Below are 24,634 nucleotides of genomic sequence, written 5' to 3'. Positions count from 1 at the left end.
ATGATTTCCAAATTGTATTCTTCTGAGCCTCAGGGTTCTGTAGAGGGTAGCAGGAGTTGAGAGGACTAAAGGAGATGCAAAAGAACAATGCTCTGGGGCCCAGGAATACTTTGAACCCCAACAACTCAGCTCTTTGTTTATATTTTATAAAATACTTAGAAAAACACTTATTTGGTACCACTTATATGCTAGGCACTGCCATATGCTAGGGATACAAAGACAGACATAATCCCTGTAGAAAATGATACTGACATTGAGTCTTGCTAGAGGGCTGAATAGGAATTATTCTGTTAAAAGAGAAGGCAAAAGTAAGGAAGAAGTTATTCCAGACAGGAAGAAATAGCATAGACAATGGCTCAAGGGCAAAAGAGAACAAGGTAGATCTAGGAATTATAAAAAGTTCTTTACAGCTGGAAGACGCAGTGGTGAGAAATGACACTGAAGACGGGGTCAGGGACCGGATCATAATGAGCCTTGTAAGGCACGTTAAGAAGGTGGGCAATGGGAAGCCCCTGCAGATGAGTAATCAGGAGAATAACATATCCATGCCTCCAAGTTGAAAAGAATATATTGAATACGTTGATGATTAAAGAATAAACTGATACACTATAGAGGAACTAGACTGAAGGCAGGGAGACCACTTTAAAAGCTATCATAGTAATGCAAGGAAAAGATGCTGATTACTTAGATTAGGATCATGACATTGGTAATGGATAAACCAGATTACTGAATTATTTAGAAGGTAAAGAAACCAGGACTTGTTGTCTGATTGAATACAGGAGGTGAGAAGGGAAGTATTGAGAATGATTCCTCAGGTGTTTATTTGTGTAACCGAGAGAAAGGTGGGCCATTTAATGACACTGTCAAATAGGTAGAAAAGCAGGCATGGGTGATGAAGTACTAGGAGGGTGAGGCTGAGTTTAAAGTGCATGTGAAACAACCAAGTGAGCCTGTCTTAAAGAACACTGATACAGATTCAGGAGTCAGGAGCGTAGAAAGAAATGAGATGGGTCAAGGAGAATATATAGAGAAAAAGAGAAAAGGACCTAAAATATAATCCTGAGAAATTTCAACATATAAGAAATGGGCAGAAGAAGAAAAGCCTGGCGGTGGGAGTGAAGGGTTCTTGTCTCATGGCTTATATTTTCTCTATGGTTTAGGAGGTGGGGTCATCTTCTGAGAGGGTAGAAGTACGGAGGTAGTAAAAGGGAAAAGGTTAGGAATGGGAGGAGGCTGAGAGACAACAGCAAATACTCCAAGTAAGAAGAGCAGTGGGCTAGGGACAAAACTCCCAGGAATGTCAATAGTTAAAGGGCAAAGAGAAGAAAAGGAGGCCTAGAATAAGACAGAAAAATACAAAATTTAGGTTGAAGGAGATCCTAGAGAGTATGGTATCACAGAAGACATGGGAGTTAAGAGTTTCCAGAAATAGAAACAATAAATGAAACAGAAAGATCCACTAAGAAATGGATTGAAAAATATCTGGGTTTAGCAATAACTTAAGCAAAAACATTTTCAGAGGAATAATAAGCTAGTTGTAAAGGACTGAAGAATGAATGGAATATAAAGAAGTAGAAGTTTGGATGAGAAAGGAAGAATTAGATACCTAGAGGGAGATGAACATGTCAATGTACTTAAAATCAGAACCAACAGAGAAAAAAAGTTTGAAGATGACAGGAAAGAGTAGGTTTCTAGGAAGGCTGGGAAAGAGGGTAGGATCAAGCATCAGGAGGAGGAGTTGGCACTGAAGAGAAGAAACACCTTTTCTGAGACTTAAGGTAAGGATAGATGAAGATATAAGTAAGATTGTGGTGGGGGGTTGGGAAACTGACAAAGATCAGTTTCATCCTAATTCTTGGCCTTCTGCTTCATCCTGGATAATATATTTTTTTAACTTTTGGGTTTTTTGGGAGCTTTTTAAAGCATCTTTATTTAAGAAGTCAAAACTGCAGACAGGTAACAATTCCAGATGTTGATACGTTTTGTACAGAAAGGTTGAAATATAACAAATGTAACTCAACCAGTCTCCCCATAGATTCTTCCAACCACATCCAAAGTGTCCATCACAGGCAGTCCCTTAGCCACTTTCAAACCAGGAAGCTCAATTCTTTACAGTTAGCATACCAGTTTTCTCCAAAGGTCTCTCTTCCCTCCCCTGCCCCAAGTTTTCTTCAGAGTACTTTTTCCAGGACAGGATTATGGCCCCAGTTGGGAACCAGGTGAATAAAAGACAGGCACCACCTAAGGCCTAGCTTATAAGATGTTATTAGCTTAGTCAAAGTTCATCAAATAGTATCAGTACCAAGAGTAAGATCTTCACCAAGTCTTGTTTTTGTAGCCTCCATCCAGGGACAGCACCACCCAAACTTTGCAAGACAGCTGGATTCAGTTGAGTATAATGGAAAAAATATAGCACTTTTGGAAGACAAAGAGCCTACAGCCACACTTGATTTGATCACCCCCACATCAGACAGACAGGAATTTGGATTAGAACTTTCAATGCAGAGATCAGTATAGAAGAGGAAAAAACCAAAAACTTTTGGTCACTACATAAAACCCAGAGTGCTCCAAGGCACAGATTTAGCCAATATTTAAGGGAAAAAATCATCAAAGCCTCAACCTTTACTTATAGTCTTTATTGAAGTTGTACAAAAAGAATCTCCCAAAAGTGAAAAAATACATTATATACAAAAACACTTTCTCTTGGGAGGAAGGATGCTCCCTCTTTTAACATTCAGTGCCTTCAACCTATAGCTCTGGTCTCCACTGTCCCCTCCACTGCTGCCCAGCTTTCAGCCTGATTCTCAGCCTCTTCTTTCAATATTATCCAGCATGAAGCAGCAGGCCAAGAAAGAGGCTGAAAACAAGCAGTGGGGTTGAAAAAAGAAAAGGTGTGGAATAGTGGTTGAGAAGAATGAAAATGCTGATTGACAATAACAAGGACTAACAGGAGGTATGGTGGGCCTAGCTGAGTTGGAGACTGTGGATAGCACTCTGCTCATTTGTGTGACTTTTTTCCTGGTAGATTTTAGCAGGCCATGTATAGGATCAGAAAATACAGACTGTGAAATTGATCTGGGGCTATGATTTTTCTGGTGGCTGTAGCAGAAGTATGGTGCACTGGTGATTAAGATATTTTAGATGATCAAACTAAAATTATGGAAGGGTAGACTAGTAGAAAATACAGACAAATATAATGAGGGGAAAAAGAAAATTTAAATAGTATATAGTTATGACTAGATATTGGGACTTTTGGGAATGGAATATCTGAGGTGAAACAGTTCTAAAGTTTGGTCCTCAATGTGAGTGGAGTAGCAGTGGAAGGAAAGGTCACTAGAGTTATGGATATTCAAGAATATTGAGGCTAAAATGTTCACTATGGCAGGAATTAGGAAAGAAGAAGAACACTATGAGCCAAGTCTCAAAGTCTTTAATGAATGAATCAGAGTAACCAGGAGGCCAATATAGTCAGATGGCATAAGCCTCAAAGGAGAACAAGGTTTCTCATGGGATGGGAAGAGTAAAGGTCTTATATATAATGTTTGCTATATACAGGCATACCTTGGAGATATTGCAGGTTTGGTTCTAGACCACTGCAATAAAATGAGTATCATGATAAAGCAAGTCACAAAAATTTTTAGCTTCCCAGTGCATATAAAAGTTATGCTTACACTATGCTTCAGTCCATTAAGTGTGCAATAACATTGCATCTAAAAAAACGTAAATACCTCAATTAAGAATACTTTATTGTTAAAAAAACGTTAACCATCATTTAAGCCTTCAACGAGTCATAATAACATCAAAGATAATTGATCACAGATCCTTATAACAAATATAATAATGAAAAAGTTTGAGATGTTGCAAGAATGACAAAATGTGACAGAGACACAAAGTGAGCAAATGCTCTCGGAAAAAATGGTGCCAATAGAACTGCTTGACACAGAGTTGCCAGAGACCTTCAATTTGTAAAAAAACCACAATAACTGCAAAGAACACTAAGGCAACGTATGCCTGTACATTGATAAGCAAAGACTATCTGTATGAACACATAGGATGCCAAACATAAGAAGGTTTAGAAAATACAAAGGGTTATTTTCTATATAGAATCAACTCCAGTGAAGGTTGGGGTTGAAATGGAGACATATCAGAGGAACCTCACAGCAGGATCTCGTCCCATATTGGACAGTGTTGTTGGGGAGTCAAAAATCACCTGGAGTTTTCTACCCTAGGAGACTAGGATAGTAGTGATGTCATTGAGAGTGTTAAGGAAGGTGGAAAGATCTGCTTTTCTTGGGAGAGGTAAAAGGATGGGATGGAGACATACAAGGTTAGTTTTGCATTTGAAGTATAAGTGGTAAAGATGTTTTATATATACTGGGACTAGAATTCTTAATGTTTATAGAGCTTAGCCCAGTGTTTTGCATAGAGTAGATAACCTCAAAATTTAAGTTCATTGCTAGGAATAAAAAATAAAGGTTTGGAGTATTCTCTAAAGAGGTAATAGTTGGAGTCTCAGAAGCAAACTGATTACAAAGGAGGCAGCCTAGCAAACGAATGCAGGTATAAATACAGGAAGATAAGAGTATAAGACTAAGTACACAACCATTAGGAGGATATGAGAAGAAAAGAATACTGGCAGAAAAAGCACAGAAGGAATACTCAGAATGAAAGCAGAGATAATCAGGAGGCTATAATATCGTGATGGTGAAAAGAAAAGAGTTCTCAGAAGTAAGAAGTGGTTAAGAGTGTCAAATAACATCATTTATTAAGCATTTGTTCATGGTTAGAATTAAAAGCAATCCTGAAACCAAACAGAACCAAGTTCATGCTATACTTTTTGAAGCCTAACAAAATACATCATAAAGAATAAAGTCATCATTTGCTGGCCCAAACCAGATCTGTAATATAAAGTTTCTGCTGCTGGGAATAAGAATATAAAATAGATAAACAAGTTTATACTGTACAGCACAGGGAAATATATTCAGTATCTTGTAGTAGCTCATGGTGAAAAAGAATGTGAAAATGAATATATGTATATTCATGTATGATTGAGCACTGTGCTGTACACCAGAAATTGACACAATATTGTAAACTGACTATACCTCAATAAGAAAAAAAGAATACATACCTTGGACCACAACATCTGGCTTTGGTACAGTAGAAAACCTACGATTCAGGGGATCAATTTCTCCAGGAGCTAAAAATCCCTGAAGAAAAACAATAAAAAGATAGATTATATATCTTTATAGAAAGCTAATGTTTGAGGAGAAACAACATACCCATGCCAGAACCCTGTATAACATGTGAGAGGTAGGTATGTGAAGGAAATAAACACCTTTACTGTATAAAAAAGCTTGAACTCCTGAATTCACATCCAAATTAATTTTATCTGGAGTTAATTTCTAGTGGCTGCCAAAAATTCTTTTTTGGAAGTAGATGGGGTATAAATGATACACAGAAAGTTTTCTAGTTATTCCTCCACCTTCTCTGGATGTACATGATCAGATGATCAGATCACAATGCTTATAATCAATAATTTAAGTCACTAGTCCTATTGCTTTCACATTTACTTATATGCTTGTTATGCTTTCTGTTCAGCAGATATCTTTTGACTTGACTTGAATTTCTGTCCTTGATAAAATGGGATAAACTCATGTAGCCCTTAAGAATACTATTCATCTCCTTTTTCATAGCATTTAATTTATTCTAATTGAATGAAAAAGTCACCAGGTAAGGATTATTTTAAGCATATTATTGTTACATTCTAATAATGTCAACTAAAGATAATCAAACTTTTATGTTGTGTACCCAAAACTCATAGTGATAAATGTGAATTATATCTCAATAAAACTGGGAAAAACAAAAGAAAACAGAATAAAAACAGCTGCAGAAAATAAATAGTTGTAGATAAACAGGCCAAAGTCTCTGGCTCAAAAAGGATAGCTAAGTCCCCACCTAGATCCTCTAGAAGCCTGGGTTATAGCTTACTTTATATAATAACCTACAATGGGGAAATAGATTTGTCAGTAAATCTGGAAAACTTGGAAAGGGAACCCTTTTTATGGCTCAAAATGTCACAAATAAGCTGGACATAAAGTAAGAAATTCCCAAGTGCTTCATTAAGAACTATCTCAACAGAATTTAATATAATATAAGGAACATTTAAAGGGCCCTCTACCAAAAAAATACAAATAAACAAAAAAACTATGATGCTCCCAATCATAGTCATGATACCTAAAATTATCTTGTCAGTTTATTCAATTAAAGACTGAAACATTATGTTGCTTGGAAAAGTTAGCACTTAAATCCATTATAAGTCATTACTATCTAAGCACAGCTGCATTTGCAGTAACCAGGCAACACACTAGGGGACGTTTTGAAAGGGAACTTTTTAGGGTGTGATGCCAGAACAGCTCCAAGTACAGTATGCTGGGCAAGCATGAGGGACATGGTTGCCCAGAGAAAGATTTTTGTCAAGGATTGGCCATGCTCCCACTCCAAGGACCTGGAGGAAAATATGTAATTAAGGCAGAATACCAAAGGCAAAAGATATACCCTTCAGATTTAATGAGCTACTCACAAATCTGATTGTTATGGTGACTAAAGCAGAAAAAAGGGGAAAAGCCTTGAAGTTTCCCCTTACCTCTGCCATCAAGCTTCCTAAGATATATAGAGACTGACCCCACATATGAGGCAACTTGCCCATGGGGACTCGGTCCACAGTGTGAGGATTTTGATATTCTTCATCAACCTAAAAAAAAAAACATAAAGAGATGAAGAAAAAGAACAGGTTTAAGATATTAGACAACAAAGAGACTGAGTCTGAATTGCGATTCATATTCTATAAAACAGTCACACATGCAATGCACTGAAAAGTCAAGCACCATGACTACAGCCTAGGGCAGTGCTCCTCTGTACGTGGATACAAATCACCTGAGGATCTTGTCCAAAAGACAGATTCTGACTGAGTAGGTGTGGGGGAAAGCCTGAAATCTGCATTTCTAACAAGCTCTCAGGTAATGCTGCTGATGTTGCTAGGAGCTTAGTCAACTTATTCCCCACCAACATGGAAGACTGCATCTCTCCCCGGTTAATGCTCTTTTGCAATGGAGAAGAGGAACGATGGTAATCCCAACCGGCATTTTGGGAAAATGGAGACATACTTCATTTTCCAAGCCTGATCTACTCAAACAATCCCAGATGACTAGCCTCAAAGCAGAAAATATCAAATCCTGAGAGTTTACATAGAACATCACTCTAGTTCTGCCTGCTGATCTCTGTATCACTGTCAACCATAAGGTTTGATTTCTTAAATCAATCTCTGAACAATTTGTTTTACTTTTTAAAATTGAGGTAGGGATGACATACAAAAAGGCCATACACACTTAATGTATGCATCTTGATGAGCCTGAGGATAAGTACACACCCGTGAAACTACCACTGTAAGGTTTGGTCTTACCCTTGTCTCATTATGCAACAGTGCCATAACTGAGCCTGCTTTAAAAATTTATTTTCGAAGGAATAAAATCATATTTTTCTTGTCCTATACCTAAAGACAAATTATAGAACATTAAAATCGGAAGATTAGAAGTTATTAGACTCAAACAAGGCACTCCTTTCAAGGTACTGCTCCTCTTCTCCTAGCTCCTGGGTACAGCACTGTCCAGCTCACCTTGTCAGGAGGAACACTGTACAGCTCTGGCAGAAGTGGGACTCCATTTTTGCCCTTGATGAGGACTGCTTCAAGAGCCTCTCTGTACTCTTGAACCTGTAGATAAAAGAAAAGGAGAACAAAATTTATAGAGATTTCCCTTTGGGGATCAAGGGGAGAGTTGTAGCCAAAGAAGGTCCTATTACAAAGGAGTGTATTCACCTAGTGAAAGGGAGAAGAAAGGGAAGCAGCATTTACTAAATGCTTATTGGAGGCCAGATACTATGCTAGGAGTTTTGGACACCTTAACACATTTAATTTTAATAATTATCCAGGGGTGTGTAATTAAAGCTTTTCTACAGGGAAATTAAGGCTCAAGGAGGTTATGAGCTTGTGAAACATCACACAGTGAGTGCAAGGCTAACCCCAGATTTGAGCCCAACTCAGCCTGCCTCCACGGGCCTGTTTTTAGCCACTATGTACTACCCTAAGTATAGCTTTTTGACTTAAGATATAATTGCTTTTAAAACTGTGTTTTATCTGCTAAATTAAGTTTCTATTATGATCAAGTTTACATTTTTTGTTTAACAATTTGCTGTAGATTAGTAATACATAAAAAGTAAAAACAAAAAACCCACTGTAATTTATGGTGAAAAAATATACAGTCAGTTCTGCTGTAATAGTTGTTTTGAAAACACAAATTTGTTCCAGTGTGTTTGATATATTAGAGAATAATTTGAGCAAAACATGAATTTCATATCTGCTCATGCACAATTTCAGTCTGAGAATGCACTCAGTTGAACTGAGTCATGTAATACACAAAACACACATGTGCACACATGAGAACAATGAACCACAACCCGTCCACATATAACATCCATATGTGGTGTTATAACTTCCTACCCAATTTCAGGCAGCTCTCTCTACCACTCCCGAGCTGCTCCCATGTTGTGGCTGTCCTGGCTGCATGGCTCTGTGCCTTCCCTTCTCTTTAATTTCCCCCTTTATCCTCAGCCTATTTTTTTATTCTTTCTCCCTGTTCTATATTCTTTTCCTCTTTTCTCTTACGTTCTCTCTCTTTTGTTCTCTTCCTGTGGCACATAGGATGAGCATGGGAGCCTCGCAGGTAAGCTGGTAAGAATGTGGGTGCACATATCCACAAGCAAACTTCAGGTGTTTTTCAAGGCATAAGTTTCATATCTATTGTGGTATTTATGTATTTCTTAAGCATTTAACATGTAAAGCCGTGATACTGTTTTTATTACGTTCCTATCATTTTGTATGTATTTCTGACAAACTTTTTAAGTGTTGTTCCCAACCACGTTTTCCCTTAAGTCCTACAGTTTTTATTTCTTGAATATGTAGAGCATGGTGATTTTCGCCTCATTATAGCCAAACTGAATGTACCCTGCACTTATGACATGTCTACCTGTGAAATTCAAAGCATTTTAGGGCTAAGTTCTTCTTCACTGAAGAGAGAAGAACTATTCTCATCATATGTACAGGCAGACCTCATTCTACTGCACTTCACTTTATTGTGCTTCACAGATACTGCATTTTTTACAAACTGAAAGTCTGTGGTAACCCTGTTTGAGCAAGTCTATTGGCACCATTTTTTCCAACAGCATTTACTCTTTTTGTGTCTTTGTGTCACATTTTGGCAATTCCCGCAGTATTTCAAAGTATCTACCAGAAAAAAGATTATGATCCATGGAAGGCTCAGATGATGGTTAGCATTTTTTAGCAATAAAATATTTTTAATTATGGAATTAATACTTTAATAAAGGTGTGACATTGTTTCTTTTAAGACATACTGCTGTTGCACACTTAATAGACTCTAGTGTAAACATAACTTTTATATGCACTGGGAAACCAAAAAAATTCATGCACCTCGCTTTATTGCAATATTTGCAATATTTGTGGTAATCTGGAACCAAACCTGCATATCTCTGAGGCACGCCTGTACAGAAAAAGCAAAGAAGTCAATGACAATACTTGGGCTACTCAGTAGTCAGTAGCAAAGCCAGGAAAAAAAAAAAGAATAAAAAAGAATTCAGGCCTTCCAACTCTTTTTCCCCCAGAGTTCAAGAAACCTGAATGTGCTTTGTATTTACTTGGCACATTTGATAAATAAATCTTCCTTTGAGCAAGCACAGTTTTTGCTAAACAATTTTGTGGAATTTGAGAAGGACAGAGAAAAATGGTAGAATCAAAATAGGGTGGTCAAAATAGGGCGGGTATTTCTATTACTGCTTATTTCATTTCTTGCTCAAAAATGGATACTCTATCATTTACTAAAATTTAGAGTAAAATAGCACTTTGTGGTCCCTGAAACTTTGGTATAACCCTATTATTCAAACTCATATTGGCAGTTACAGATTACTATTGGCCAAAGCATTCAAATTACACAAAATTGTATTTTATGTAGCCAAGTATAAATGACTTCCAAATGTGTTGGATTTATGTCCAAGTTTAGAACACAGCCAGTCTGCAGAGTGCCTAACACTAAACTTACTTGATTAAATTTCCCAACCTCACTGTTTTCCAGCAATGGTTTCTAAACTACTTTATTTATGTAGCTCAAAAAGCAATGATGACCGTATTTTCTGGGGTGAAATACAGGGTATGAGTGGGTTGTTGTTTCGTTTTTTGTTTTTTTGTTTTTGTTTAGGTCAGAACATCATTTCCAAGATTTATTAAAAGAAAAAAGACATACAAAGTCAGGAGGTAAATTCAAGCACCTCTAATGATTAAGGCAAGTGGACAGGACTTGTTATTTTGCTTTCTCTATTTGTTAAAAGTCAAGTCTGAGTGCTGACAATATCCAGGTCTTGTAACTCTTAACCTAGTGCCCTCAACTACTAGTATCTAGAAGATAACTCTGTCTCCTCCCTATTAGGGAAGGCTTTCATTTGGACACAGGCTCAGCACAGCCATTAACTGAAAAGAGGAAGACATAATAAGAACATTCTACTGAAATGCTCTTTTCCCAGCACATTACCTGCTCTGCATTGCCACTAAAGATCCCATCAAGGATAAAGTATGTCCAGAACAATGGCCATTCACACTCAATGTTTTCAAATAACTTCAGCTCAGCTGGTTCATAGTACAGACGATTGGGATCCTGGTAAAAACACAATAAACAAAGTCTGTCTTATCACTCCAAGGTTAGACTATACCTTTAGTTCAGAAGTATTACAACACAGTCTTTCACCACTGATACAGTTTGTTTCAGAGAAGGCAGAGCACATACACAATCCCCTCCCTTAGTACTTCGTCATGTGACTCTTAGTAGAACTGGGATAATAATGACACCACAAGCAGGTGTATGAAGATGTGAGTCTAATTCGTAATAAACTTGAGTTCGGTTTTGTATTTGTTAAGTTTGAGGTAGCAGCAGAACACATAAACAGAAATGTTAAGAAGGACAGAAAGAGATGAGAGTTTGGGAATCTTCCTTATAGAGGTGACACATGAAGATAAGTTACAGATGTAGTGTGTGTGTGTGTGTGTGCATGTGTGTGTGTTTGTGTGTGTGTGTGTATGTGTGTGTGTTTGTGTGTGTGTGTGTGTGTATATAAAATGAAGAAGCAGCCCAAGAATAGAGTTATGGTAAACCTTCATAGTTTGATAAGAGAAGGATAGAAAGAGAAGAAAATTAGTATGGGGTAGAGTTGTGGAAATTAAAATAGGAAAAGAACTTCAAGAAAATGTAGGGATAGGTAACAGTGATGTACGACAGAGAAGTCAAGGTGAATAAGGACTGAGAAAGGGCTGCTGGATTTTTTTTTTTGGCAGGGCCAAGGGTGGGCACATCCCAGCATCCCTGCCCCACCCCTCTCCTCCCAAAGCTGCCTCTTGGTCCAGTTTCAACCAGGGGTTAGAGACTGGTCACTTAGGAGATTATGATGATATTTCAGAGCACAATTTTAATAGTTCAATACGGGCAGAAGTCAAAGGTGTTAAGTCAAAAGGTTTAAAGAATAAAGTGAAAAAGGGGAAGTAAACCAGAAGAGTTTGAGCTTGATAATTTAAAAAAAATCATAATGGCTCTCGACCAGCAAACCTAAGTGTTCAATAACGTTTACAAAGCCAATGAAAGTGTTTATTATTCCCTTTAATAATAGTTAATTTTCTCCAATGATATTTCCAAGGAGAACTTTTGATATGTAGAACAAAAGGAAGTTAACTTTTCAAGATCAAGTACCATTTAGAGCTAACCAACTGCAAAAGGTGGGAGGGATCCAAAAAAGATCCACTGATAGATTTTTCCCTTTATAATTATTAAATATTTGGGGGGAAATACTTTGAGACTATGTAAATATTCTGTTTCTCCCTAAACTTTCATCCATTGCTTTAAGCATCCATCAATAGCTCTTTCCTGAAACTAACCAACTGCAAGAGGTATAAGGACTACACCTTCCTCTATTTTATTTCATCCAGAGAGACTCATAGACAATACTTGGCAACTAGTCCCAACAAAGGTAGCAAATATCAGTTGTTGTTATTCTATTTAGTGATTACTTTAAGTACTATCAGTGAGTACTATTTTCTCTGAGTCAATCTGCACATAGTAGTGATTATTCAACTTTGGACTCCTTTTGGGGAAAACAAACCTACCTCTTTAGGAGTTTTATATCCATCTCGTAGAAAGCGACAGCAACCATAACGACCCTGGGAATGCAGAGGAGACAAGTTGGAAGCATGCACATGGGCACAGCAATATAATTAATCAGAAATCTATCTTTTGCAGCAGCTACATGTGCCAACCTATCATCAATATAAACATGATACTTTAAAAATAATTTAAGAGAGGAGGGTATAGCTCAAGTGCTAGAGAACATGCTTAGCATACACAAGGTCCTGGGTTCAATCCTCAGTACTTCCTCTAAAAATAAATAAGTAAATCTAATCACCTCTCCCCACAAAAAATTAAATTAAATTAAATTTTAAAATAATAATAATAATTTTAAAAAAAACCATGGTTATCAGCTCAGCAGCAGAAACTGATTTCAGCAATGTGATTTCAAATGAGAGCTGTTACAGGCTCTTCCCTAAAGTAGCGTTCTTATATTATCTTCTTCATGGCTTTCCACCATAGGGTAAGTCTATGACAACCCAATTACTAAGTTCTGTGGTCCTGTTCACACAGTTCATAAGAGATCACAGTTTTTTTTTAAAAAAAAGAAACACATTAAAATTTTTTTGAGATAATCTGACTTACAGGAAGAGTTCCAAAAACAGTACAGAGAACCCCCATATACCCTTCAGCCACTGTCCCCTAATATTAACACCTTATGTAACCACAGAACACTTACCAAAATTAAAAAATTAACACTATTACCCAAAGTACAGAACTTATCTGGATTTCAACAGTTTTTCCACTAATGCTTTTTTTCTGTTCCAAGATCCAATTCATTTAGTTGTCATGTCTCCTTATTCTCTTCTAATCTGTGATAATTCCTCAGTCTTTCCTTGTTTTTCATCACCTTGACACTTTTGAAGAGTGTTCCTCAGTTACTTTGTAGAATGTCCCTCAATTTGTTTTTTATTCAAATTTTTAAATTTTATTTTTTTTATTATTTTTAGGGGTGGGGTAATTAGGTTTATTTATTTTTAATGATGGTACTGGGGATTGAACCCAGGACCTCATGCATGCTAAGATGGCACTCTACCACTGAACTATACCCACCCCTGCTTCAATTTGGTTTTGTCTGATGTTTTCTCATGATTAGACTGAAGTAATACATTATTGGGAAGGACACCACAGAGGTGCTGTGCACTTCTCAGTGTACTGTATCAGGGCATACATGATGTCAATATATCTTACTACTGGTGATGTTAACCCTGATCACTTGGTTAAATAATGACACAGGTCATATTCAAGGCCAAAGATACTAATTTCCCCTTAAAGTCAGAATTCTAAAGAAAAGAAAGGCACATATGGACATACCTGAAGCTTGGTGATGATTTCCTGTTTTGTGAGCTCAACCAACTGGTTATCCTCTACTGCAAAGGCTGGGAAGGAAATAACTGAAAGTAGACTAGCATCAACTTCTTTGGATGTTGAAGCCCGGGGGAGTATTGAATTAAGGATAGACTAAAAGAAAGGAAGTCAAATATGGCACATAGTAAATAACTCAGGGTTATAAAACTAGTAGCATTAGTTTCAAAAGATTTAGGGAAGAGGATCATTCAGATGAAAACTTAAAAATTTTTCAATAGTGAGAACTTAGAAAACTAGCTATTTCTAGAAATCCCTTGTCTTAATCTTGCTCTCAAAGCTTCCTAATCCTGATTCTTAAGCAGCTGCTAATGGATAAAGAATACTCTAACATCCACCCACAATCTTGTGGCTCCATTAGCAACTACGCTTAAGCATAAAGATAAAATGTAGCTGCTGGGAAGCAGGATATGGAAGGCTCAGCTCCTATACTCCTGAAATTTATCTTTTCCATGGAAAATAGCGCATTTTAAAAATCAGAAGGTGAGTTTGTATTCACTAGAACACTATGAGTGTCTAATCAGGGTTTGAGGAAGAGGAGAAAGGCCATCTTGTCAATGACAAGAACCTTAATCTTTCAACACAGAGAATAATCCTAAATAAAGCTGAAGATACATATTTACCACGTAAACAATCTAATCTCCAAACATCTAACCCTAGAGCCAACCAGGGACAAGAGAAAGTTTCAGAGCCACTATCAAGAAGAACACTCAAAACCGACCATCTCTTGTTCTTTTGGTATGTTTAGAAAAGGAGATATTCAGGAGCAGAGCCCAGAGGCTCTTGATAGGACAATACTGGAGAATTCCATACACTATGGTGGGATCCTTTCATAACCTTGGGTGAGAGAACAGGACTATGATCTATGTTATAGTCCATGCTATATCAGGCTTATCTCTGTAGGATGCTTGATAAGACATTTTTGGCACATGGTAATAAATCAGATTATATACTCATTCAGGTTCCCTTATTCTAAAGCTCATGCTAAATTTGAGTTTGAGTAAGAATACATTTTTCTATAATGTGGTCCATTATTCTCTTACCTGGCAGTGTTGCACTTCATCAGCTAGGACATGGATAACTGACTGGGGCCCACCTTTCACACCAAACAGGTCCAGTTCATCTAATGCTTCCAGGGCTGCCTTTGAGGAACAAAGAAAGAAAGGACAACTTCAGCATTATAAAGATGTATATTTCTTTTCCCTGTACCCTGTATCATATTAATGCACATGACATTTTAAATATATTGAGCAGAACAGAAAATATAATAATATTCCTTATTCCCAGGAGCTTCTGAGGTTTTTTATTTGTCTTCCATATTGTTCCAGAGACACTTAAGATGGAGGTTGCAGTCATACTCTCCTGATAAAAACCCTCAACAAATTTGGTATAGAAGGAACATACCTCAACATAATAAAGGCCATATACAACAAACCAATAGCTAACATTATACTCAGTGGTAAAAAATTGAAAGTTTTCCTATAAGATCAGGGCAAGACAAGGGTGCCTACTCTCACCACTCTTATTCAACATAGTACTGGAAGTCCTAGCTAAAGCAATTAGGCAAGAAAAAGAAATAAAAGGCATCCAAATCAGAAAGGAAGAAGTAAAACTGTCATTATTTGCAGGTGACAAGATCTTATACATAGAAAACCCTAAAGGTTTAACCAAAGAACTGCTGAAACTAATCAACAAATTTAGTAAAGTTTTAGGATATAAAATTTAACATACAGAAATCAGTGGTGTTTTCTGCACATTAACAATAAAACACCTGAAAAAGAAAGAAACTAGCCCACTCACAATAGCATCAAAAAAAAAAAATAAAAATACTTAATAAATTTAACCAAGGAGATGAAAGATCTGTGCAAATTACAATACTTTGATGAAAGAAAGTGAAGGCATAAACAAATGGAAAGATATCCCATGCTCATGGATAAGAAGAATTAATATTGCTAAAACAGCCATACTACCCAAAGTCATCTATAGATCCAGTGCAATCCTTATCAGAATTCCAATGGCATTTTTCACAGAAATAGGAAAAAAATCCTAAAATTTGTATGGAATCACAAAAGACCCCAAATAGCTGAAGCAGTCATGAAAAAGAAAAACAAAGGTGGAGGCATAACATGTCCTGATTTCAGACTATACTACAAAGTTATAGTAATTAAAATAGTATGATACAGGCATAAATAATACATAATAAATTTATCTGAATAATAAATTAATTTAAAATGGATTAAGCATAAGACTTGATACCACAAAACTCCTCCTTTACATTGGTCTTGGCAATGATTTTTAGATATAACACCAAAAGTAAAAGCAACAAAAGCAAAAATCAATAAGGGGGACTACATTAAACTAAAAAGCTTCTGCACAAAAACAAAAGAATCAAAAAGATGAAAAGGCAACATATAGAATGGGAGAAAGTATTTGGAAACCACATGAGAAGTTTATATCCAAAATATGTAAAGAACTCATACAATTCAACAGCAAAAAACCCCACATAATTCAATTAAAAATGGGCAATGGAATTGAATAGACATTTTTTCCAAAGAGGACATACAAATGGCCAACAGGTACATGAAAAGATGGTCAACATCACTTATCAACAGGGAAATGCAAATCCAAACCACAATGTGATATCACCTCACATCTGTCAGAATGAGTATTATCAAAAAGATAAGTATTGGTGAGGATGTGGAGAAAAGGGAACTCCTGTACACTGTTGGTGGGAATGCAAGCTGGTTAAGCCACTATGGAAAATAATAAGTATGGAGGTTACTCAAAAAATTAAAAATAGAACTACCATATGATCAGCAATTTTACTACTGGGTATATATCCAAAGGAAATGATAACAGGATATCAAACAGATATATGCACTCCTATGTTTACTGCTGCATCATTCACAACAGCCAAGATACGGAAACAATAGAAGTATCTGTCAACAGATGAATGGATAAAGATGTGTGTGTGTGTGTGTGTGTGTGTGTGTGTGTGTGTATGTATCTATGTGCATATAACAGAATATTATTCAGTCATAAGAAAGAAGGAAATCTTTACCATTTGTGACAACATGGATATACCTTGAGGGCATTATGCTAACTGAGATAAATCAGGCAGAGGAAGACAGATACTATATTATATCCCTTATATGTGGAAACCAACAAAGTTGAACTTGTAAAAACAGAGTAGAATGAGTTATTTTCTAAGTATTAATTCCCTGAAGTAGAATAACTGGGTCAAAAGGCATGAACAATTTTTAAGACTTAATGCTAAATTGCTTTTCATGTAAGCTATACTGTAGTGTATGACAGAAACTTCTTTAATGCAAACAAAGTATTATCTTTAAATTGTTTCCTAATCTGATAGAAAAATGGTGAGTCTGTTGTATTAATTTGCTTATAAGGTTGAATATTCTTTTAAGTATTTATTAGTTATTTATAGTTCCTCAATTATGAGGCAGAGCTGATTTAGTCTTTGGGATAGCAGGCAGTTCTGAAAAGCTTTCCTGGAGAAATTATGTCTAAACTGAGACCTAATGGGTAAGCAGAAATCATTCAGGTACAAAATACTTATTAATTACAAGAAGAAAAACAGCAAATTTACTGCATAGAAATACGGCAGATACCACCTTAATGAAGTCATCAAACTTAACATGAACAGCAATGGGACAAATCCACATCTGGTACTTCTTGATGATATACTGAGGACACATCATCATTTCTGTAGTATTCTTGCCAAAATGCATAGCTTGAATCAAATCATGAGGAAATATCACACAAAATCAAACTGAGGGACATTAGTAAAACAACTTGCCTGTAATCTTTAAAAATGCCGAAGTCATAAAAGGCAAGTAAGGTCTAAAGTATTATTCCAGGTTAAAGGAATCTAAAGAGACATTACAACTAAACATAACATGTTATCCTGGATTGGATCCTGGATCATAAGGTTTTTGTCTGTTTCTTTTTGCTATAAATGATATTATTAGGACAATTAAAGAAATCTGAATGGGGTCTTTGGATTAGGTGGTAGTATAATGCCAGTGTTCATTTCATGATTTTGATGACTGTACCATGGTTATGGAAGAGTCTTTGAGGAAACTCACACTGAAATATTTAGGAAAAATGAGGCATCATTGCAATTTACTCTCAACTGGTTCGGAAAACCATAATGTGTGTGTGTTAACAAAAAGCAAGTGTTAACAAGAGGGGAACTTCGATGAAGTGTATATGGGAATTCTTTGCAGAATTCTTGCAACACTCCCAAGGTCTGAAATGATTTCAAAATAAAATGTAAAGAAAAGTTTCAGTGGTTAAAAAATTTTTAAGTCAAATTATTCCAAAGTATTGGTAATACCCAGAGTAGTGAGGGTTTGAGAAAAATGCGCATATGGCACATGATGGCATGCATCCATCATATAAGAATGGGGCAAAACATAAACGGCTGGAAATTATTTTGGTGGGCAATTAAAAGAATTTATATCACTTAAACCAGTGATTTCCCTTTTAGGAATCTATCCTACAAAAATATTTGTACAAGTTCACCAGAATATATGTACAAGGATCCTCACTAAAGCATTATTATCAGTACAGTAATTATTAAATACTGTGCAGCAACTGAAAAGAATGAACTAGATTATCTGTATGAAAGAGGATGTTTGGTTATGTTGTTCAGTGAAATATGAGATTGTTGAATTTAAAAAATCAGGTAACAAAGAGGTAAACAGAGTAGGATTTAGTTTTTAAAAATAAGCTCAATATCTGTATCACTTTGGTAATTAAAAAATGCAATAAAAACAAAAAGTTTACCCAGGGAATAAATATTTTATAGGCACAAAGTTCCAAATATATTCATAAATTCAACCACGTTAATTACATAGTTTAAATTTTCTATTTCTATTTCTTATTTTTATCTGTCATAGCTTGTCAATGGTTTGTGTTAAGTTGTCCCCTTATAGCTATTTCTATTTTGCCTTGTGTTTCTAATATATTTTGCCTGTATTAACTGAAAATACATTCCAGACCAGACTTTCTCATTATAGGTTGTGCCTTTTAAAATTCTATCTTGACCCTCTCTGTCCTCTTTGTTCCATGTAATACTTAAAAAAAATTATTTATTTATTTATTTTATTGAAGTACACAGTCAATTACAATGTGTCATAAATACTTTTTTGCTTTGAATTCTACTTCATTTGACATTCACATAGTCACCTGTGATCTTTTTTGTTTATTTTGGCCAGACTTTGCCCATCCTTCTGCTTTTAATCTTTCTGTAGCAATTTGTTGTCTTAGAGTTATAGGTGGTATAGGTATATACTGGAGTTCTTTTCTCTTTTCTTTTTTAAAATCAATCTGTAACTTTGCCTTTTGGTAGGGGAAACAAATTAAGTCATGAATATTTATCATTATAATGAATATGTTTGATACTATTCATGCTATCCTAGTTTATGCCTTCTTGCTGTTTCCAGAGATAAGAGCTGAAATTAAGGTGGTAGCAGTAGGAAGGAAAAGATGAAGCCAAGTAGAAGATAATAATGATGAAGATAACAATACAGGGGATGCAAGAGAATGACTAGGGTGGAGGATTGAGAGATGGTTCCCTGATATCAAGCTTTTTCAACTGGTGTATAGAAGGAACAGAAGCCATCTTTTGTTTGTTTTTGTAGTGACACAGATGATGAGTTTAGCTTAAGGTATGTTTTCTGAGGTCCTTGTAGGATATATAAGTAGATATATGCTACAAAAGCAGTTGGACATACAAATCTGGAGCTTTTGAAAGAAGTCTTCATCTACATGCCCATAGTTCTATGGGAGAATTGTAATATTGCCTGTGGTTTAAAAGGACAATTAACTTGATGATGGTCCACATGCATGTTAAGCCTTCCTTACCCGACACGTGGTAAAAACAAGGCAAGAAAAATTACCTTTGCCATTCCAACTGAACTGGCATTCAATTCTGAGATCCCTTGGTTGGTCTTGTCTCCACGTTCCCATATCCCGAAGTCCTGGCATAAAATAACCAACACACCATTAGCAAGTCATGCTTATTAGATACACAATCCTTGAATAAAAGGTACACATATTAGCTAAGTTGCCATATATACGTTTACCCACAGTGCTTACTAAGGAGATGCCAATGAGTTAGGTTCCCCCCGTAGCTATTTTCCCAGTAGCTTTAAATTCTATTGGGGCCTCCAAGAAGTTAGAAGACCCTCTGACAGTTTATCAGGACTAAGAACTGTAACAGTCCATCTTAAGAAGTGCTTCTCAAATTTTTTTCATAAAAGCAGATACGCAGGGGGGTAGGAGACGGAGCCTAAACAGTAACCAAGTATTTTATCTTAAACATCCATTCTAATTTTACTCTCTATTGGCATTGACCATGTACCATGCACTTGCCTATGCACTTTACACTATTATCTTCCTTAATCCTTTCATTTTACAGATGATGAAACTGAGGTACAAAGAGAGGTTAAATGACTCACCCAAGGTCACAACACTAATAAATGACAGAGCTAGGATTAGAGTCCAAGTGCTCCAAAGCCTACATTCTTAACCATAGCTCTATACATTCCCTTGATAATATAAAGAAAACATTTAAAATTAATTAAAATTTTTCTTGTTTTGAAATAACTTTAGACTTACAGAAAAGCTACAAAAATAGTGAGGTCCCACACACCTTTCACTCAGCTTCCACTAATGCTAATACCTGACATAACCACAGTACAATTGTCAAAGTGAAGAAATTAACATCAGTTAAATACTAGTAACCAAATTATTGACTTTACTAGGATTTCACTGGTTTTTTTCATTAATAGCCTTCTATATTCCTGGATCCAATCCAGAATACCATGTTGCATTTGTCATGCCTCCTTAGTCTCTTCCAATCAGTTGCAGTTTCTCAAGTCTTTCATGACCTTGACACTTTCTGAAGATTAGTGGTCAGATATTTTATAGATTTCCCTCAGTTTGGGTTTGCTCGATGTCTTCTCTTGATTAGATTGAAGTTAAGTATTTTTAGCAAGAATACTATAGACATTATGCTCCTTCTTAGTGCATCATATCAGGGGTACATGATGTTGATATGTCTTATTACTGATGATGTTAACCTTCATCACTTGGTTAAGATATTGTCTGCAGACTATTTTTCTATTATACTATTATATTATTATACTATTTATAAGGATATCTCAGAGATATTGTGGGTTCAGTTCCAGACCACGACAATAAAGTGAATATTGCAATAAAGTAAGTCACGTGACTTTTTGGTTTTCCAGTGCATGTAAGTTATGTTTACACTATACTATAGTCTATTAAGTGTGCAATAGTATTATGTCTAAGTAAACAATGCACATTCCTTAATTAAAAAATACCTTATTGCTAAAAAATGCTAACCATTATCTGAGACTTCAGTGAGTCATACTCTTTTTGCTGGTGGAGGGCTTGAATACTGCGAGAATTACCAAAATGTAACACAGAGACATGAAGTGAGCAAATGCTGTTGGAAAAATGGCACCAATAGACTTGCTTGATGCAGGGTTGCCACAAACCTTCAATTTGTAAAACTGTGAAGTGCAATAAAGCAAAGCACAGTAAAATAAGGTATGCTTGTAATTAATATCTTGAGAGAGATACTTTATGACTGTGCAAATAATCCTGTTTATCTTCATCCACCCACTAACTTAGCATCCATCGGTGAATTGTGCCTGCAATAATTTATAGTGGGGTTTCAACGGTGATTTTCTAGTTCCTTCATTACCCCTACACTCATTAATTACAATTCTTCTCTAAGGAAGAGCTATCCTCTCTACCCCATTTATTTACTCAGTTATTTATTTACACTAGCATTAACTTAAAAATATTTAGGTTATTCTCTGGGTTATAATAAAATGTTATCATTATTTATTTTGTTGCTCAACTTGTTCCAGCTTTAGCCATTGGGAGTTCTTCTAGGTTGGCTCCTGTGCCCTTTTGACATGCTCCATTCTTTTTGAACACTTCCTCACTTTTTGTCACTATAAGATGCTCCAATCTCATCTTGTATTTTCCCTGCCCCAACCCTAGAATCAACCACTTCTACAAGGAATCCTGGTTTCTCTTATTAAAGAATGATAGTTACATACAAGACCTGGGCACTGGTGTTCACTGTTACTGTGGTGTCAGGCTTCTAGGCCCTCTCATTGAACAAGACTTGGAAACACCCATGTGCACACGTATGTATGTTTATTTTGGTATCTATCTTAAATTACTCTTCATAACATATCTCTGAGCTAAAAAATGAAGCTTCAGAAAGGTAACCCATATTTATCCCATGATTAGTCTCATTTGCCCCTAAACCCAGCTCTACCTTAGTTTGTGCAGCAAGTATCAGACTATTAGAAGGCACAAAGATCATTAATTCTACTGCTGCAACCCTTTGCTGCAATGGAGAGGCCAGAGAACCCTGGATCACAGCAGGCCTATGGTATCAGAAAACAAAGTGGTCCATCAACAAGTAATGTCTATTTGCATCAAATATGTCTACATCAGAATTATCCTTCTGGCAAATATGGAGTGACAGGTTCCAGATTTATCCTCACACCAATAACTAAAAAGCAACTAAACAAACTAAAACAATTAAACAACTAAAAAACAACTAGAATATTTGTGACGCAGCCATTTTCAATACAATGAACATCATACAATGAAGAACAGCAGTCTCTGAGAGAAAAGACGTTAAATATACTATGACTTAATAAAAACCTACCTCACATAGTAGTTGTGAGAAAAAGTAACTATTTTTGTATAGTAAGCACTGGACCAATGTCTACAGATGATATTAAACACATTAAACTTTATTTCCAAGTAGTTAACTGACCCGTAATACTCCCTAGCCATCTTGTTCCTGTTTATTCACAAACCATTAAAATAAGACCACAATTTAGACCCAGACTGCCAAATACATACCATGAGGTATAATAGAGTTTGAAAGGAATGAAAGCATTGCATCTTGACCCTCTTAACTCTGTAAATCCCTTGGGAAGAAGGCAAATAGAGGATGACAGAGTTTAGTAAAGAAAAAGGCTGAAGGCAATTTCTGCCAGAAGCCTTATAGATTGGTTCACTATGAGGGTCAGCGGTAAGAGAACGAATGGGTTGTTCTGTATTTTAAAAACATCATATGTTTAAAATTCATTCTAAAATGAGTACTTACAGCAGTTTTATATGCAGATTCAATGTAAAACACAAGGTTCTGTACGAAATTAACTTCGTCTAGGCTGTGGATGATATGAAGTCCTGAAGAAAAATAGAATAAAGATATAGAGCTAGTCAATTATCACTACAGGCTTTATAGGCAGCCATAGTGACTAACTGACCCCTCCTCCCACTCCCAAGTAATCCTACTCCTGCTCAGGAATAATGGGAGACACTTTGATTCCTAAACCATAAAAACAATACCACTAGTCTTTCCTAGGCGGGCCTTCAACTAAGTGAGATACCAGCATCTTTTAACATGGAAGAATTTTCACTGCTATTTGTAGGTTTTAATGGAAAGTCTCAGACTCCTAAATCCATAGGCAACTAATTTATGATGTGTTTAAATGTACAAACCTAGGCATCTGGAAAAAGAAAGACAAATACTTCAAAAAAGAGTTGAGGGTAGTCTAAATACTAAGAAGTAGGTAAAGATTATGATTTTTAAGAACTTAAAGCCATCCTTTGGGGAGTAAAAATGATAATTATTCTAAATGTAAGCTATACAAAGATAGTTGTAGTTTATAAATAAAATGTTTGGCATGAATACATTCAATTTTTACAACAACCCTAAGAGGTGTGCGCCTCTATTTTCCACAGGAGGCATAGAAAAGTTAAATATTTGCCTAAGGTCATGTAACTAATAAATAGTGGAATCAGGACTCAACTGACTATCAACTTCTGTTTCACTTCAGAGACTGAGTTCCCAACCAAGATACGATACTGCATCCCAATATGTACAATATGATCTATTTTTGTTTAAAAACTAACTCCTCTCCTTTCCCCCACCATCAAGTGAGAAATACCAACAATTACACAGTGAAAGTTTTCCTCCTACCCAGAATCACATTCATTCCCACCCTGCCAAATCTCCTCTCTGGAGGAAACCAGTTTTACCAGTTCCCTCTGCAAACATAAATATCATAAGGGCGCTGTATACTATACTGCACCTTGTTTTTTTCATATATAACTTGGAGACAATTTTTAAATATACCTGCCTCATGTTTTTAATGGCTACATAGCATTCCACTGAATCCCTATTCATATAACCAGTTCCCTACTGAAAGACATTTAGGTTGTATCTAATCTTTCATCACTACAATCAATGCTGCAATAAATATCTGTGTATTTATATCTTTGTACGCACGTACCAGCATATCAAGGTAAATTCTTAACTTCTGGGTCACAGATTTATATATATTATTTTTGTAACATTTTATTTTGGACATTTTCAAATGCAAAATGAAAGAATTTTACAGTGGCACCTGTATACAAACCATCCGGATTCAACCATTAACATTTTACTATACTTTTTCATTACATATCGATCCATTCAGCAACCCATCTTATTTTTTGACACACTTCAAAGTAAGGTGCAAATATCAGTACACTTCTCCCTAAATACTTCAACATGTGTACATTAAATGTTGACAATAATCACCAAGTTATCTTGCAAAGAAAATTACACAGTTTACAAACTAACCAGAGCTGCCTGCCTGTTTCCTACACTCTTGTAAACATAGGCTTTAATAAAAGTTTTTATCTTTGTCACTGTAATGGGTGAGAAATAGAATCTCCTTGTACTTTAATTTGTAGTGCTTTCAGTATGAGTAATGTTGTGAGTTTTTTCTTATGTTTATAAATCATCTGTATTTCTTTTCCTATGAACTGTTTGGTCATGTCCCTCACCAATTTCTATTGAGTTGCTGGTCTTTTAGTTATTAATATATTAAGGAATATTAAGG

General features: G+C 35.9%; 1 protein-coding gene across 4 annotated transcripts in view; it reads right to left on the bottom strand.

Moving 5' to 3' along the window:
* Positions 1–24,634, bottom strand: part of PHKA1 (phosphorylase kinase regulatory subunit alpha 1) — a 99,049-nt gene that overhangs the window by 60,486 nt on the left and 13,929 nt on the right. For all 4 annotated transcript variants that reach the window (XM_010973578.3, XM_010973577.3, XM_010973579.3 and 1 more), the window contains exons 5-13: positions 22,849–22,931; positions 19,580–19,660; positions 14,699–14,797; positions 13,605–13,751; positions 12,272–12,325; positions 10,653–10,775; positions 7,673–7,768; positions 6,644–6,751; positions 5,129–5,207 (exon numbers count right to left, since the gene is read on the bottom strand). In XM_010973578.3, coding sequence (XP_010971880.1) covers positions 5,129–5,207; positions 6,644–6,751; positions 7,673–7,768; positions 10,653–10,775; positions 12,272–12,325; positions 13,605–13,751; positions 14,699–14,797; positions 19,580–19,660; positions 22,849–22,931 — 870 coding nt within the window. The remainder of the gene's footprint in view (positions 1–5,128; positions 5,208–6,643; positions 6,752–7,672; positions 7,769–10,652; positions 10,776–12,271; positions 12,326–13,604; positions 13,752–14,698; positions 14,798–19,579; positions 19,661–22,848; positions 22,932–24,634) is intronic.

This window comes from Camelus bactrianus, chromosome X, assembly GCF_048773025.1.
Source record: "Camelus bactrianus isolate YW-2024 breed Bactrian camel chromosome X, ASM4877302v1, whole genome shotgun sequence".
NCBI lineage: Eukaryota > Metazoa > Chordata > Mammalia > Artiodactyla > Camelidae > Camelus > Camelus bactrianus.
The sequence above is the reverse complement of the archived record's forward strand: the minus strand, read 5'-3'. Positions and strand labels throughout refer to the sequence as shown.